Source organism: Calonectris borealis, chromosome 3 (assembly GCF_964195595.1).
Source record: "Calonectris borealis chromosome 3, bCalBor7.hap1.2, whole genome shotgun sequence".
NCBI classification, from domain to species: Eukaryota; Metazoa; Chordata; class Aves; order Procellariiformes; family Procellariidae; genus Calonectris; species Calonectris borealis.
In genome coordinates this window covers 95,267,452-95,283,286 of record NC_134314.1, presented here as the reverse complement: position 1 = coordinate 95,283,286, position 15,835 = coordinate 95,267,452, and the positions used below count along the sequence as shown (strand labels likewise).

General features: G+C 39.4%; 1 protein-coding gene across 4 annotated transcripts in view; it reads left to right on the top strand.

Moving 5' to 3' along the window:
- The window catches only part of KCNK5 (potassium two pore domain channel subfamily K member 5), a 38,230-nt gene that overhangs the window by 12,231 nt on the left and 10,164 nt on the right, over positions 1 to 15,835 (top strand). The window contains exon 1 of one of the 4 annotated variants that reach the window (XM_075146808.1): positions 13,093 to 13,880. The exons of the other annotated variants lie outside the window; for them this stretch is intronic. Within the exon in view, the coding sequence (XP_075002909.1) occupies positions 13,857 to 13,880 (24 nt within the window). The 5' untranslated portion in view covers positions 13,093 to 13,856. Of the gene's footprint in view, positions 1 to 13,092; positions 13,881 to 15,835 lie in introns of those variants that run through there. 4 annotated transcript variants of the gene reach the window in all.

The window sequence follows — 15,835 nt, the reverse complement described above, 5'->3', positions numbered from 1 at the left end:
GACACTAGGATTGTTTTGCTTTAATTTAAATCTGCTTAAATCAATTGCAGCTAAATAACTACATTATTTTGGAAACTGACTGCTGCATGGGTTAGCATCTGCTTATGCAATCGGTACCAACTCTGTTGCAATGGTCTCATGTAAACACTGGCTGGTTCTAACCCTGCCTAACGCAGGTCACCAACTGGTGTGAGGGCTTGATTAAACTCTTGACTCTTCTGCTTCCACTTTCTTATCTGTAAAATGGGGACAACAGCATTTTCCAAAGCCCTTTTAAAGGGGAGTTGGCTACGTTAGTCACCATGTATATATTCAGATAGGAAGGAAGCCTAATCTGCTATTATAGATTATTCCAACTTCTTAATTTCAGCTGATGCAACGTAAAAGTTGTTGAAATACTTTTTTTTTCCAACCAAAGAAAAGTGTGTTATAAGCATATTGGCACAGAAGCCCTCAAAATTAAGCTATATTAATGAAAGCTCTGAAATTGTCTGATAGGTTTTATTTCTGAATGAGAGTAATCAGAGGCCAAAGAAAAGTTGGGGCACTCAGCATCTGCAGAACAGCTGCAGTTCTCATGCAGCAGTAACCTTTAGTTAATTTGTCTTCAAAACATGTCTGTGGAACTTGGGAAAGTGAAAAGGAAACAGTTCTATAATTGCATTAATCACAAGAGCAAGGGAATGCTGGTAAAGCATTGAATATGCTTTTCATCAAAATAGTTTATTAACTAGTTCATTAAACTGGAATCTAGTCCTGAAATTAATACGGGAAAAAATCCATATCAACTGTTAAATTCTGTAGTCATGATCTGTCAAAGAAGCCAGCTGCCTTTTCAAAACTGTTGGTGTTTACGTCCATTGCACATAAGTGGAAAGGAGAAATAAAGTTAAGCAGCATTAGTTCATTCAAGCATAGGATCTGCAAGTATCACAAACAGGTAAGCTCAGTGTTCAATTCTGCAATGACAAAATAGTTCCAGTTAACTAATTTGCTGAATTATGAGTTTCACTTATTATTAAACTCTGCAGAAAGCCACAAAAAGGAAATAACCTTGCTGATCTCTTTCCATTAATATCCCTCACATTGTTTGTCCTATGAATTATGACTTATAGGAAAATTAACTGTCCATGCTATACATCATACACAAGCAAGTCTTAAACAGTGCATGCTGTAAAAATATTTACATGCCTCCAAGAGGTTAACATCCCTACAAATGAGAACTTTTTTCCAGAGGAAACAGCAACACCTATTTCTACTGCAGAATGGAAGTAGAGCTCCATTTGTTCAAATGATTCCCCCCCCCCCCCCTTCTTATGGGCTCTTACCACCTAAGTCTCACCTGACCACCTTTCATCCTAAAATAGAAACTGTTCCAAAACTTGGGTGTTTATTGCAGAATTAATTCATTCTCTCATTACAATAGTTTTCCCTTAGTCTTCTTTTTCACACATCTGGGCTGGGAGGTCACGAATAAAGCATGCTGTTAGCTAGTTCTTATGGCAAAGAGAAGGTTAGCAGCAGGACAGCAAGGGTTGGTAGTGAGGGGAAACTTAATCATTCAACTGTAATGGTTCAATTTGCCAAAAAAACCTCAAAATTCACCATGTAGCAGCTTACAACTACTTGATCAAACAGTGGCTTTAAGTTCTTCCATGCTTTCTCTTAGGGGCTTGATTGCATGCTTGATTTCATTTCCAAGAATGAAAACGGCCAATGTAGCCATGAGAGAGTGCATGTGTTCTTAACAGAAACAGCAATAAATCTTTCCAAAGACCTGACTACTCACAGCTTTTCTGTCAAGTCACATCAGCAATGCTGGCTTGGCCTCAACTTGCCTTGGTAAGGAAGAAGAGGCATGTGCTTAGGTCCAACCTTGTTTGGGCTGAACATCCTTTTGTGGCCTTATTCTTGAATTTACTGTGTGAAAACTGAAGCCTCAGAATTGGGCATTCCTTTCAGTAGAGGTAGTTTGGGAAAGCAATGGGGAGTTTCCATGAGGATGAAGAAAAAGGCAAAACACAGAACTTGTTGCAGACTTTGAAATTAATAAGCATTATCCAAATCCCAGCTGGGCAGAGTACATCAGGTTTCCACAAACACACATGTACACAATGGGAGGACTTTTTAGAAAAGGCTTATGTGTCTTTTGACTGAAAATTTCTCAAACTGCCTATTTTTAAAATACTGTCTTGTAAAATAGAGGTTTGTGACAGAAAACTGCAAGGATACATGTATCTCTTGCTTTGCTTTTTACAAAACAAAAGAACAAAGACCTACCCTTCTTCACTCCCCCACCTCCCAGTTGTGTAGTGTTTCTGCTGCAATCCTTGATTAGTGTTCTGTTTCCACTATCAGCTGGAATATTTTCATGCAAAACTTGCTTAATCTGAAGAGGATAGCTCTTGTGTTATGTCTGTAGCTGTAGACGTAACAGCCATCTGTAAACCTCCAGTAGAACAGCACTTTGTACAAGTAAGGAGTGCAAATTATCATTACAAAAACATTAATCTTGACTTGTACTTCTCTTAAATGTGGCCTTAAGATGAGGCTTCACAAAATCAGTAGGGCAATGTGTCCGCTTTGTAGAACCACTAGTGTACTCAGTAACGGAAATGACATGTATTTTATGATGCTTGAGACTTACTGAAAGACCTTTTTAAACTCTTGTTAGAAGTCTGCCAGGAAAAAATATAAATCAAGCTGATGCTGCAAAAGTTTTGGTGTTCTATTTTTCAGTACAGTTGTTTCTTTCCAAGTGATTTGTTTTACTCTTTAGCATTTATCTCTCGCCTACTCTGCATTGTGTCAATCCTTGAGGAAGAACTCCTGCATGCCTTTGAATGGTGCCGCAGAAAATGGTGAAATTGTTTACTCTTCCTCACAACTTCTGTTTGAAGAACTCCTTCTCTCTTACTAAGAGGATTTTACTGTAGGACAATAATATGCTCTCCGATGCATTATAATTGTAACAAGGATTTCAGATCCAAAATCTTACCTGTAACACCACATTGTAGAAATATTTACATTAAACTAAACCAATCATTGTTAAGCTGGATCTTGGTTTAGACAGGGAGGTTCATCTACACTACCATGATGAGTGCTTTGATTAAAAACTATTGCACAGGTTGAGAACCTGTTTTAATTTACAGCTTAATTTAACTCACGCTCAATTTTTTTTGTTTTGTTCTTATACCAACACTGGGTTTTGGTTTAAATAGTTTTTGTTTGTGGTCTTGTGTTATAGTTTCTGATTTAGTACAACAGAAAGCAATGCTATCCCCTCTTAGCCTTTATTTTTGCAGTACAAATTGCTTTGCCTGACCCATAATAGTCTCCTCATTCTTCTAGCCCTTGTCTGCCTCTTCCCATTTCTTGAAGGTGGATGATAAGAGTTGTAAAAATCATGCCAGCTAAGTTTCACCAGTGCTTTGCAGAATGACAGCAAGACATCAGGAAAGAAATTTCAAGCAGCTAGCTGTCCCTTGAAGTTCTTCCCCTTTTGTTTTTATTGATGTGCTTCTGTTGTTGAGATGCCTAAACTGTATGACTGGACCGATGAGATGTAACGAAAAAAATGTATTCCTCTTGCATTTAATGCTGTAGGTTATGATAGCACTTTTATGTCAGAGAATGGGAAAGGAGAGGCAGAATAAATTGCAGTGGGTGCCTAGAACATCTTAAAGCTGACTTTAAAAATACCCGATTTTTGAAACACAGTTCTTCATTAAGATATGTTATCCTTGAAACTAAAGCAGTAATGATTTAGAGTACAATTGGCCAGGACTGTTTGCAGGCCTCTCAAATCAAATGAGCAATAAACGTTTGAAAAAGGTGTTTATATGTTGAAGGCATGTCAAAGTCTATAATGTCACCAGATTTACAGGGTGCCCAAGTACATGGGTAATATGAATGAAAGGTCTGGTGCCATCCTTGCTAATGACTGAAATGATGCCAGTAAATGACTCTAAAAGATATAGCCAGTATGCCAGCTGATTGCTCTGTCATGTACTTTTTTAAGCTTACAGCACTGCTAGGGCTTATCACAACCCATGTGCTACCTGTATAAGACCTTATCTTCTCTAAATAAAACTGATGACAAAATCTATATTGCTTTCAAGGGCAATAACGTCCAATTTCAAGACACAAAAGTTCTGGAACTCTCCTCTTACTTCAGGCTAATTGAAGGAGCGATTCAGTTCATAGCACAGACTGGAGGAGGAAACTATGGAAACTAGATCAATTTTAAGCTGTATTTTGCTAGTCTGCTCTCTCTTGTGGAAGGATATAATTCAACTAAGTGAGATGGTTTTCCAATGGTTCTCTTCTACAGGCAGGCATTTTCTGTTGTTAAATCAACACCCTTTCCTGGAACTATTGTTTTTCTATTAATTTTCAGATAACTGCATAAGTTGGGAAGCTAGGAGGGTTAAGTGGTACATTTGTTCCCCGCCCACTTGTTTGTCCCACAGGAGATAATTCTCTCATCATGTCAATAGTGATTATTTCCCAGGATATTTTCCATTAACTTTAAAACTCTCAGCCCTTGTTCTCCATGCCAAGGGACAAAAAAAAAAAGAAAACAAACCAAAAAACAGTGCACTTGCATCTTGGGAAGCATCATGTCCTCAGGCAAGCTCTCTGGATTAGGTTTATTACTCAGCTGTAACTTTCCATGCAAAACTCAAAAATATCAATACATTTTGTGAAGCTTGTGTTTGCCCTGGTGTGAATGAAGAGGTGATGCTGCTAGTTACCAGTGCGGATTGAGCAGGTAATCTTGCAGTACATTACAGCAATACTAAGACTCTGTTTCTCCAAGCAGAAGCAACCCTAAGGACTTGCTGTAGCTAGAGTAGAATTCATTGCAGTGATCAGCATTTACATTTAAATAAACTACTAAAATGGTCAGCACATGAATGTCTGGTTTTAATTGGGGGGGCATGGGGAGGGAGGAGAGAAGAATACTCAATATGTCTAATATTGGCACTATAGAAGTGCCCAAGATATTTATCCTCAATTCTTCTATATCCTGTTTATCCTGCTCATGCTTTGTCTAATTTTGATCATTTTTCCAAGCAGGGAATAGCTGGCACAATTATTTACCTTCTCTATTCCCAAGCAATAATATGGAATTAATTTGACTGTAGACTCACAAATTGTTTCCACTGGACTGTGTCCTGAGGCCTCCAGACTCATAAATATTAGCCACAATTAAATTTTTTATGAGTCTTTCAGGTTCAAGCAAGTACAAAGATGGTTCTTTACGTCTCCTCTAAATTCATGATTTATTGCATGACCTTCAGATAACAAGCTAAAACCAGGGTAGAGCATGTATCTTCTAATTTTGCATGTAAAAACCTTTTCCTCCCTTCTTGTCTCTGACTGACTAGAGCTATTTCTAGTTAAGAAATTGAGATTGTACTTGAAGAGCATGATTTCTTATGCCCAATATGGGTTAATTAATAGATTGCCTTTCTAAAGGATCACTTAATCTGGTTAAATTGTAATCGAAAAACAAGAAAACATTTCATTAAAAGAATTAAATAACAAGTGTTCCCATCTGTGACAAATGTGCATTCTCTACCCTGGTTCTTTTTGCCAACTAGGAAGCATATAGAGTAAGAGAACACAGTGGCAAGAAGAGATGCGTGTGCCTGTAGTACTGTCTTTACTGAGAATACCCTTCGCAGGTTAAACAAATTACTTCCTCTCTTCACTGGGTTGTCACTGTCAGCAGGTATGGATTAAGAAACCTTGATGCTTGGTCCCTGTTACAAATTTGTCTTTTTAATATTGTTCCCCCACGCACATTGCACTTGTAAAGAGGTAAAACAAAACCCAGGAGAAAAAAACTGAAGTGCCTGGATTTATTTGTTCCTTTTGAGACTCAGTCTGCTGAAGAACTTCCTGTGTTGTTTAACGTGCATAATTGGTGGTGTGTTAAAATAAGAGGGGGGGAAGTGCTGTCATCAGTGCTTGGGAGAAGGTGGGGGAAAACTCCTTTCCACTTAGCAAAACAGTTAGAAAGAACACCTCTCCTGCAAGGTCAGGATGGATTTTTAGGCCGCTAGTCTAATAAATAGCCTAATAAAGGTAGGGACCTGTGACAGTGTTCTCTCTTCAGTTTTATTTATGATGGCATTGCATCCAAATGCAAGAGCTTTTGAAAAACTTTGCTCACAACATTTTTGGAAAGTCCTGGAGTCTGTATGCAGTAGTACACTAACCCATAGCTAGGATGCTCTTTAAATCCTCTCTGTACATACAGGATATTCTGGGATCGAGTAGTGTGGAATTTTAAAAAGAACAGCTAACCTGATATAACTTCAGGTGCAAATAGGAATTCATTGGCTTATCCAACAAACTCTCTTTCACAGAGATATCTTAGAGCTCGCTGTTGAGCAGTTCCAGTTTGCTTTGAAATACTTCTGTGTTCTTCCTCAGTTCTGAGCACCTAAATAAACATCAGATGAAGCTTCCTCAGAACTACACTAAATAGCAAATATTTTCCAGCGTAGAAGTATGTGTGTAGGGTTATGATGTGAATGCCTTCTAGTCCCTCCTCAAGCTCAGTCATGTTCTTTGAAGGACATACACAGGCTTTCTTTTCACCAGAGATGCAGTTATTTAGTCAAGAGTATTTTCCCTCTGCTAAAGACTACTTCTGTGTTTCTCTGTGTTTTGTAGTATCTTGTATTGCCTAACTATGTTTAGTGCTGTGATCTTCAGGTGTTCTTACTAGACAGCCTGTTCTGCTTTCCTGGCTAACGAGTAAATTTAAAGGAATCTGCAGCTCTATTCCATGGCTTTCTTCATAGCATGTACTTAATTACTTTCATTGGAATCTAGTTTCAAAGTCCCGTACAAGACAATGTATCCCACTCTGCTCTCTCCATCTAATAAAACTAGCAAGGCTGCTTTAAAAAAAAAAAAAGTGCTAGGCACACTGAAGTCTAGGAACAGGAGTTTCCCCAATACTTAAAAAAAGAATTGTGACAAAACGGCCAAATTGAGAAATCAATACCAAGACGCATGTAAAAAGCCCTCGGGGTGTGCTGTATTCTAAATTAACAGACACAAACGATGTCTGGTTTGCTGTCCTGTTACATAACAAAACTATGCAAAGTGAAAACCAGGCATGTATTTACGTGCATTCTTTAAATATCAGGCTTAGATGTAGGGACAGCCCTGTATGAAGTGGCATGTGCTGGAGGCTCTATTAGGTAAGAAAAGGTATGCTTAGATGGAAGTCCAAGTTGCTGACAGACCAAAGTTAAGCATAATGAAGGGAAAGCAATAGAGTGTCTTGGTTCTGTAATTCCTTTATGCATTGAGCAGCACTGTTGCATGATTAGAATGAAACACTGAGAAGTTGCCTGCGTAAATGAAGAATCAACAAGATTAGCTAAACTTTCTCTGCAGAGCAAGTTCAATCTTGTTTTATAATCTTTCGGATAAAATGTGGTATCTACAGTGCATTTGACCTATATATGTACCTTTCTATTTTGTATGCTAAGATACTGGCAGATAATTTAAAGTCACTTTTAGCTAATTTAAATAACTTTTATAATTGCCTTTTTAAAAAAAAAACAAACCACTGATATGTTGAAGCAGTTAAAAAGAAAAGTTGAGGAGAACTTAAAAAGTTCTCCTTTCTCTGAAGATTGTGGAAAACTGACAGGATAACATTCAATCTGCTGTATCGGTAGGAGTGTGAAAATACTATCTCATTCTGGATTAAATCTTGTATTGCTGGGGGAGAAAAAACCTCCCCTGAAGTATGTAAACCCATATTTTGCCAGGATTTTTTTTTTCCCAAGTGGGAATTTTCAAAAGTTTGCCCTTTGATAGGAACTGTTGATTGAAAAATGCAAAATATGTTTTTACTTGCAATAACACTTAATCAACCATTTTATAAATGCAGTGTATGACAGCAAGGGGAAAAATTGTCCCCTGCTATTTGTAGTTGATCTATGTAGGAATGTAAACACTGAGACTAACACTGGCTTTCCAGGGTTTGATTTTATTTTTGTTCTAGTTCAATTCATAAATAAGGAGGAAGGAATCCTGTATTGATCTCTCTAGCTTTTCAGGTAATGTTTGTGTATGCTTTTGGTTAGGTTTATTATTTACATCTATCAACACCAAACATGAGGGTTGTGGGGTTTTTATTCTTTTAGAAGTAAAAGTTAACATTATTCCCTCTATGCCTACTTCCTATTTTTTGACACCATTTCAACTTTGGCCTTGTGATAGGTGGCCATTGGCCATAACCCCATTGTGCTATTAGAAACAAGCTGTTTCTGCCTCGGATTTTACATGTGTTAAAATAGACTGTACAAGTTCTAGGATTAGCGAGAATCTTGGAGAACCTAGCAACTATTAGTATAGGGCAGCTGGGAAGAAATGCTGTGCACAGCAGTTGAATTAACTGCAGATTCACTCCTATATGCTCCGTTGATCCGGAATCAGACTTGTGTAGTCAACTGATGTCCTCTTTAATAAACGTGGAATTTATTAAATCCCACCATCCTTCTCTAATGCAGGTGCTGCTGACTCATATCCTGCCCCTCTTGCCCCAACCACCTTCCAACTTGACTCTCTGCATAGGTCAGTAAAGGACAGTAAAACTTTCACAGGTTAGCAAGACACAAGGGTGTTGCCTGTTAGACTGAGACAATATGGTTCACTTGTCTTCTTTTCTTTCTACAAAAAAGGTCGCAAACCATTCCCTACAGAAGTGAAGTAGGAAATCCAGGACTCAGCTAAAAGACTTCTTTTTATATCTGGCATGGTTCTTGTCCTGACAAACACGAAATTCATATTGCGAACACAGATAATGCTGAGAGGGAAATGAAAGGTCAGCTATCCTAACTCCTGCTGGTTAGCATAGTCCTGCAGAGACTGTCAAGTGGCTAAGGCAGCCTGAAAGACTTGTTCACTTGGCCCGGTGCACTGGCCCTGATCATATGCCAGTGTGATTCAGTCAGCTGGCAACTCAGAGTCCAAGTGAGCAATCAGGATAAGCCTGTCATTACACTAGAGATGGGGGTGAAAAAAAGGATGATAGGAACCACAAGTATAGGCTTCTCGGGTGACTTTGAGCTGCTCTGGAGGGGTGGATAGTTACTACCATTCTTCACTGAGAGCTCTTGCCTTGAGCCGATTACGTACTAAATGTGCCAGGTGCCAAGTGGCTGGCAGAAATACGCATGTCCAAATAGAGTGCCGCTGTTTTGTATTCTAGGCTGTGTTTTTTTGTATTCTAATCCCCAACGGATTTTTTTTTCTCTCCAAGAAGCGATGAGCTTTGATTTCTCTGTGCACAGACAAGTGTATAGCAGCCCTCCTAAAGATAACATTGGAATAGCTGCTCTTTCTGCTGCCTTGATCAAATCATTTAACCTTACGTGTATTCTCTCATCTTTCCACAGCTCTGCCACGTTGTGTCTCTGGCTACCAAAATTAGCATCGTGGCATAGCAATATTTTCTCAGCAGTAGTGCAGCTGTCTTTGGGAGTGAAGGCTGGGAAGAGAGGTGAAATATTTTAGTCTCAAGAGTGTATAGGTTAATATGAAGGTTTTGGAGAACTCAAAGAGAAAATTTTAATAAATCCTTACATGTACACACCTCATAACTAGACATGAAAAGTAATTGGGGGAAAAAGTTTCTCTGAGTCTTACTCATTGGTAAAACCATTAGTTGCATAGTTGGCTTCTCTTTCCCTTTCCTTACCCAAACCCCAAGCTGCCAAGATACTCTATTGAGGAAAATATTTTCTCTGATGTGCAGTATCCTCCATTCAGTCAGGACACATCAGGGGAGATGGGGTGTGGGGGGTGCTGAGGGGGAAGGCACTTACCTTTAAATATCTTTTCTTCTTTTTTTTTTTTTTTTCCCCCCTCTTCCTTCAACTACTCTAACTCAAAACAATAGATTATGGCATTATTATGTTAAATACATATTTTTTGTTTAAAAACTAGACACATAAGCTAATTCAATAGATGGGCTATGACAGCTGTCAGCCAGGATTAATATATTCCTAGTTTGACTATGAATCTACTACTTTTGATCTAGCTATAAATTACTTACAAATTCAGACTGTGCTGCTTTTAATATGCAAGCAGATGTCAAAGGGCAATATGCCAACAGGGCAGGAAATTTCTGGCCATGGCAACTGTGTTGCCTGTCTGCATGATGAGTCTGAGGAAGTTGTTCTGTCAATCTAGCTGTGACCACCCACAGACTTTTTTCCTTCAAAAGGGATACTGACTGAGAGGGTTCCTTTTCTCTTTATTTACATGTAATCCTGAGACAATATTATCTAGGTCAGCAGAACTTTGTAATGTATATCTGACCTGGTAGACTTAACATGTGACTCAATTTTTTATTATTGGAAAGATAAACATTAACAACTAAATATGTTTTGATTGCATTTAAAAATCTGATTATTATAAACAGCTGACTGCTGCTGTAACTTTATAGCTGGAGCCAGAAAACCCAGGTAACTTCAAAAATCATGGGGGACAAGTAGAAGGGTGTGCATGGCATGAATATGTTTTTTTTTTATTTTTAAAGTAACTTAGGAGTTACTTTAAGCCTTTTCTTGATTTTAAAAGCCATGAAAAATGTCCATACAGCTTCTTGTACCAAATACTTCACCTGTTTGTTTTGCTCTGCTGCTGCTGGATTTGGTTAAAATTAAAATCTGCTTAAAAATGAACAGCAGTATAGAGTTTCATCTGATATTCTAAATTTAAACCTTATTACCCTGGACAATTTTATTATGATTGGCTAAATTGTCAGTATTGTATGTACCCATGATTAGATAACCACTCCACGATTTTCTGGTTTCTTCAAATTGTGTAAAAGATTTGGATGTCAATGTGAAAAGAGGTTGCTGTTGAAGCTTTATTCCTTGTAGGAAGGCCTCTAAAGTACTTGGTAGATTTGTAATTCTTAGTGTTTTTCTGTGCATTAAATGTTTACATCCTCGATTAAAGGAACTTGAGAAAGAAGCAAAATTACTCCATGTTCCTTCAGAGTCAGAAGTGGGGACAAAGCCTAGGAGTCCTGAAAGGATGCATCAGTTATTGCTTTAATGGACTCTGCTTTTGGATGCAGCAGCTAGCTGAGATTGTCCTTTATGCAGATGGTAATACTCTGAGAGTAGAATGAAAGCCACTGGTTCTGATTGCAGGCTTAATAGATCAATTACATCTCCTTTCTTATGGAGAAACACTTAGTGTTTGCAAAAGAGAATTGTTCATACCACTGGGCGAAGCTTAAAAGGACCATTAGACTTACGTGTCAGATCTCCAGGGAATAACATGGTACTCTTTATCCTCTTCAAAAGAGACCTGGCACTGAGCAATATCTGACTGTTCTTCTTGTATGTAATAGGGTGCCTGTGGGGCAGGATCTGTTGCTCTAGTTTATATAACCTGTTCATTGTCTTGTGTCTTTAGTCTGGCCTATCTGTCGGTCTGGCCGTAAGTACCCCAGAAGTCCTTTTTCTTTCCTATTGCTCATTGTTATCAGACCCAGCTAATCCTTATTAAAGTGTCTAGGATTTCACACCAAATATGAAATTACTCCTACTTGATATGCAAAACCTGTATCACAGCTTTCTTGCAGTCCGTAACTCTTAGAATAACATCACTAATCATGTGTGGATCCATGCACCAACACATGCTGGGGGCCACCCAGCTGGAAAGCAGCTTTGCAGAAAAGGACCTGGGGGTCCCGGTGGACATCAAGTTGAACATGAGCCAACAATTGCCCTTGCAGCAAAGATGGCTAAATGTATCCTGGGCTGGGTTAGGGAAAGCATTGCCAACAGGTCGAGGGAGGTGATCATTCCTCTCTACTCTCTACTGGTGAGGCCACACCTGGAGTACTTTGTCCAGTTCTGGGCTCCCCAATACAAGAGACACATGGGGCATGCTGGAGAGAGTCCAGCAAAGAGTGACTAAGATGATCAAGGAAAGGCTATCAGAGGAAAGGTGAGACAGCTGGGACTGTTCAGCCTGGAGAAGAGAAGGCTCAGCGGGATCTCATCAGTGTGTGTAAGTACCTGAAGGGATGGCGTAAAAGAATATTTTCTTCTTTTCCTAGAAAGAAAATAAAGCCTTGTGCAATTGTTCATGGTTACAGAGGCAGGTGATAGTTCTGTACCATTTTTCCTTCTTCTGAATGCCAAGAAACCAAAGTAAAATGGCATATTCAACATACTTAGTTACTGACAGTCTCAGTGTGCTTGTTCCATTAGTTTTATACCCTCACATTACTTCTACAGGGCCTAAATGTCATTCTGTTGTGAACCACTTTACCTTACAGTGGTATTGATCAAATTTCAAACTTAACCATCCCTCCTGCTAATACAAAGAAAAGGACAGCTAAGATGGGTCTGCTGACTATTGCAAGCTTTTAAACCACCATAGAGACTCGCCCTAGCAAACCTTGACAGGCCAGTAGAAAAAAAACCAATTTGAATAAATGCATTAGTATGTGGTTTCTCAGTTTGGGAAAACTTTGCTGCTGTTCTGGGCTTGCCCCCAGTAGAAAATGGAGAAGTAGACTAAACAGGGACAGGAACATATCCGTAATACCTATGTGGGTCAAGGCTTCTCCTTGCTGTTTTCAAATTTGTTCTGAAAACTTTTCAGCCCTACTGTTAGTCATATAGGGGGGATGCAAGTGGCATGTGCCCAAAGCATCGGAGGGAGAGAAACTCCTGTTCTTTGTCCAAGATAGAGGAGATTTTAACAACTAGTTCTTGTGATATCTTGTAATTCTTGAGTGAACCTGGTCATCGGAGGGTTAATAAAAATGTCACCAAGCCCAGGAAACACAAGGCTCTATTGGAGCAGTGCTGGGGTTTGTCTGTGGGGAAGTACCTGCAAATGGAGCAAATTGTCTGCTTGATTATGTTCAAATGGCATCCCGGTTTCTACTTGTGCTAATGTCATCAGAAGATATATTAGTTTTATGTGTGTCTTAAATCTTGCTCTGCAATTGCAAGTCTGTTTACTTTCAGCAATAGCTCCAAGGACTCTAGATCTTCTTTTCCTTTTTCATTTGCCGGAGTGCAGAATTGGGGTGGTGGGGAGTGAGGGAGAAAAGGAGGTTTGACTCCTGTGAGGCAAAAGTCGTTTGACTGAAAATAAAGTCCTGCCTTTATCAGTACAAACTATCATGAGGTGGGGTCAAAGGGGATGTGTAAATTCCAAGTTAGTTAACTATTTTCAACTTTTGAATTTGGGCATTCTTATAGAATCATAGAATAGTTTGGACTGGAAGGGACCTTTTAAAGGTCACCTAGTCCAAACCCCCTGCCGTGGGCAGGGACATCTTCAACTAGATCAGGTTGCTCAGAGCCCCGTCCAACCTGACCTGGAATGTTTCCAGGGATGGGGCGTCTACCACCTCTTTGGGCAACCTGTTCCAGTGTTTCACCACCCTCATTGTAAAAAATTTCTTCCTTTTATCTAGTCTAAATCTTTTAGTTTAAAACCATTCCCCTTGTCCTGTCACAACAGGCCCTGCTAAAAATTCTGTCCCCATCTTATAAGCCCCCTTTAAGTACTGAGAGGCTGCAATAAGGTCTTCCCAAAGCCTTCTCTTCTCCAGGCTTAATAACCCCAACTCTCGCAGCCATTCTTCATAGAAGAGGCATTCCATCCCCCTGATCATTTTCATGGCCCTCCTCCTCTGGACCCACTCCAACAGGTCCATGTCTTTTTTTTGCTGAGGGCTCCAGAGCTGGACGCAGCACTCCAGGTGGGGTCTCACCAGAGCAGAGTGGAGGGGCAGAATCACCTCCCTCGATCTGCTGGCCACGCTTCTTTTGATGCAGCCCAGGATACTTGAAAAGGTATTTTCTAAATGACATCCTCTTCTTCCTCTGCCTTCTTGTCTCCTATTTTCCTATCCAAAGGCTTTTTAGAGCAAATTTTCTCTAGTTTAAGAAAGCCAGCACAGGCAACCTGGGGCATTCTGTATCCTAGTGTATGAAAATAAAGGCATCTCTGACATTGTCTAACAGATTTACCAAGCAACAAAACATATTTGCTGTTCAGTTGTATAGTGTCCACTCACATTGTTTGTTGAAGCCAAAATATTTAATTATTTCAGTATGGGCAAGAGTTATGCTGCTTGGAAAGCAGCTATGTATTTCCCACTGCACCAAAGCTATCTAAGCATGTTTTGTGACCATCTTTGTTCCTGCAGCTGGGATACGGCAATGCACATTCAGGCTTGTTGCAGGCATAAAGTAACTTAGAAGACTAGACTACAGATCGTAGATAATTGTGCACTAATAGCAGATAGCTGTGTGCAAATAAGGACAGGAAGAGAGTGGCAGCTTTGGCTGGAGAGTATCTGTGGTTCTCTGTATAAAGTGTTTATATAACTCGGAGAGCTGGCCATCTCTCCCCCAAAATGTTAACTGCCTGGGTGTGAAGGGCAGCTGTGTGCTACTCAGTCCAGCAGCTTCTTCCCCTTGGAAGGGTCTGGGCCCCCTTCACACCTCCAGACCTCAAATGCTGGCAGATCTTAAAGTAACTGTACGTACTGGGAAACTGAGCTCATTAGCTCAGACTGAAGGTGGAGTAATGCAATGAGATAATGGCCCAGTGACAATGGCAACAGATACTTCAGCACGTCTCTTTGAGATCAGTTGCTCTGTGAGGAAATAACAATAATAATAAAAAATCCAAGTCCACTTATATCATGGAAAATTACTAGAGAACTGGTGTTTGATATAACATTTAGTGCAGTGTTGCTAGGCAGTGGAAGAAATCAAGGCATCTTTTCAGCGATAATAGACACAATTGGTGATCTCTCAGGTTCTTTGGATGTCCTTTGGGACTTTTAGGAAGCTCATCTGCAGACCATAGCAGAAATGAATGAAGTTACTTTGGTCTCTACTCAGATGAACTCTTGTGATCCATTGTAGCTGCCTCAAATATGTTTTTTTTGAAGGGGGTGGCATTGTGTGTTTACTTGCCTGCTCTCAACCTGCCCATTTTATAGCTACTTCTCATTTCAACATTACTTTCTTATGACAAATGACTGCCTTTGGTGAGAATTCTCTCTATATCCTTTTCTATCCAGAGCCTGTAGGCTATGGAAAGACGCTGCATGCAGTTTTGCACACACATTGAGTTTACCAGGAGAAAAATCTAGTTCTGTACCTTCATTCACTTTCAATGCCTCTCCTTTTATCTTCTGTAATAGCTTGTGTGTTGAAAGTGCATTTTTAATTAAATTGTTTGCATCTTGTATATGCACAATACATTCACTTTGAGGGCATTTTTATTACAGCAGGAGGGTGGTGATATGTAATAAGTCTCAAGAATAATTAAAACCTGTGTTAACTTGTGTATGTTTTCAGTAGTGATTGAACTTTGTGTTGAGTCTCTGCTGGGTCCAAGATCAGATCTTAATCAAGTAGGAAGGAAGGGGTCACAAGGGAAGGAAGAGTTGATTGTAGGTACCTCTAAAAGTTCTTACCAGTTTAAGATAAACCTCACCTGTCATGTTTATTTAAACAAAAGTTTATTGCCTCCAATTTTAGGTATTTAGCTCAAGATATTTTTTGTGCTCAAAACTCCTTGCAGGAGAAACACAGAAAGTGGGATAATGTTATGAATCAACTTTTGGAGATACCTTTACCTCTCCTGTATATGGATGTAGCCTCAGAGTTTTGTTCAGACAACCTTGGTTTACACTGAAGGGAAAAAAGCAGAGTAACCTGAGAAGGCTTTAACTGCAGCATGACGTGACAGAGCAAAGATTTAAATAACTAGGAATTTCTAGGAGAGAATA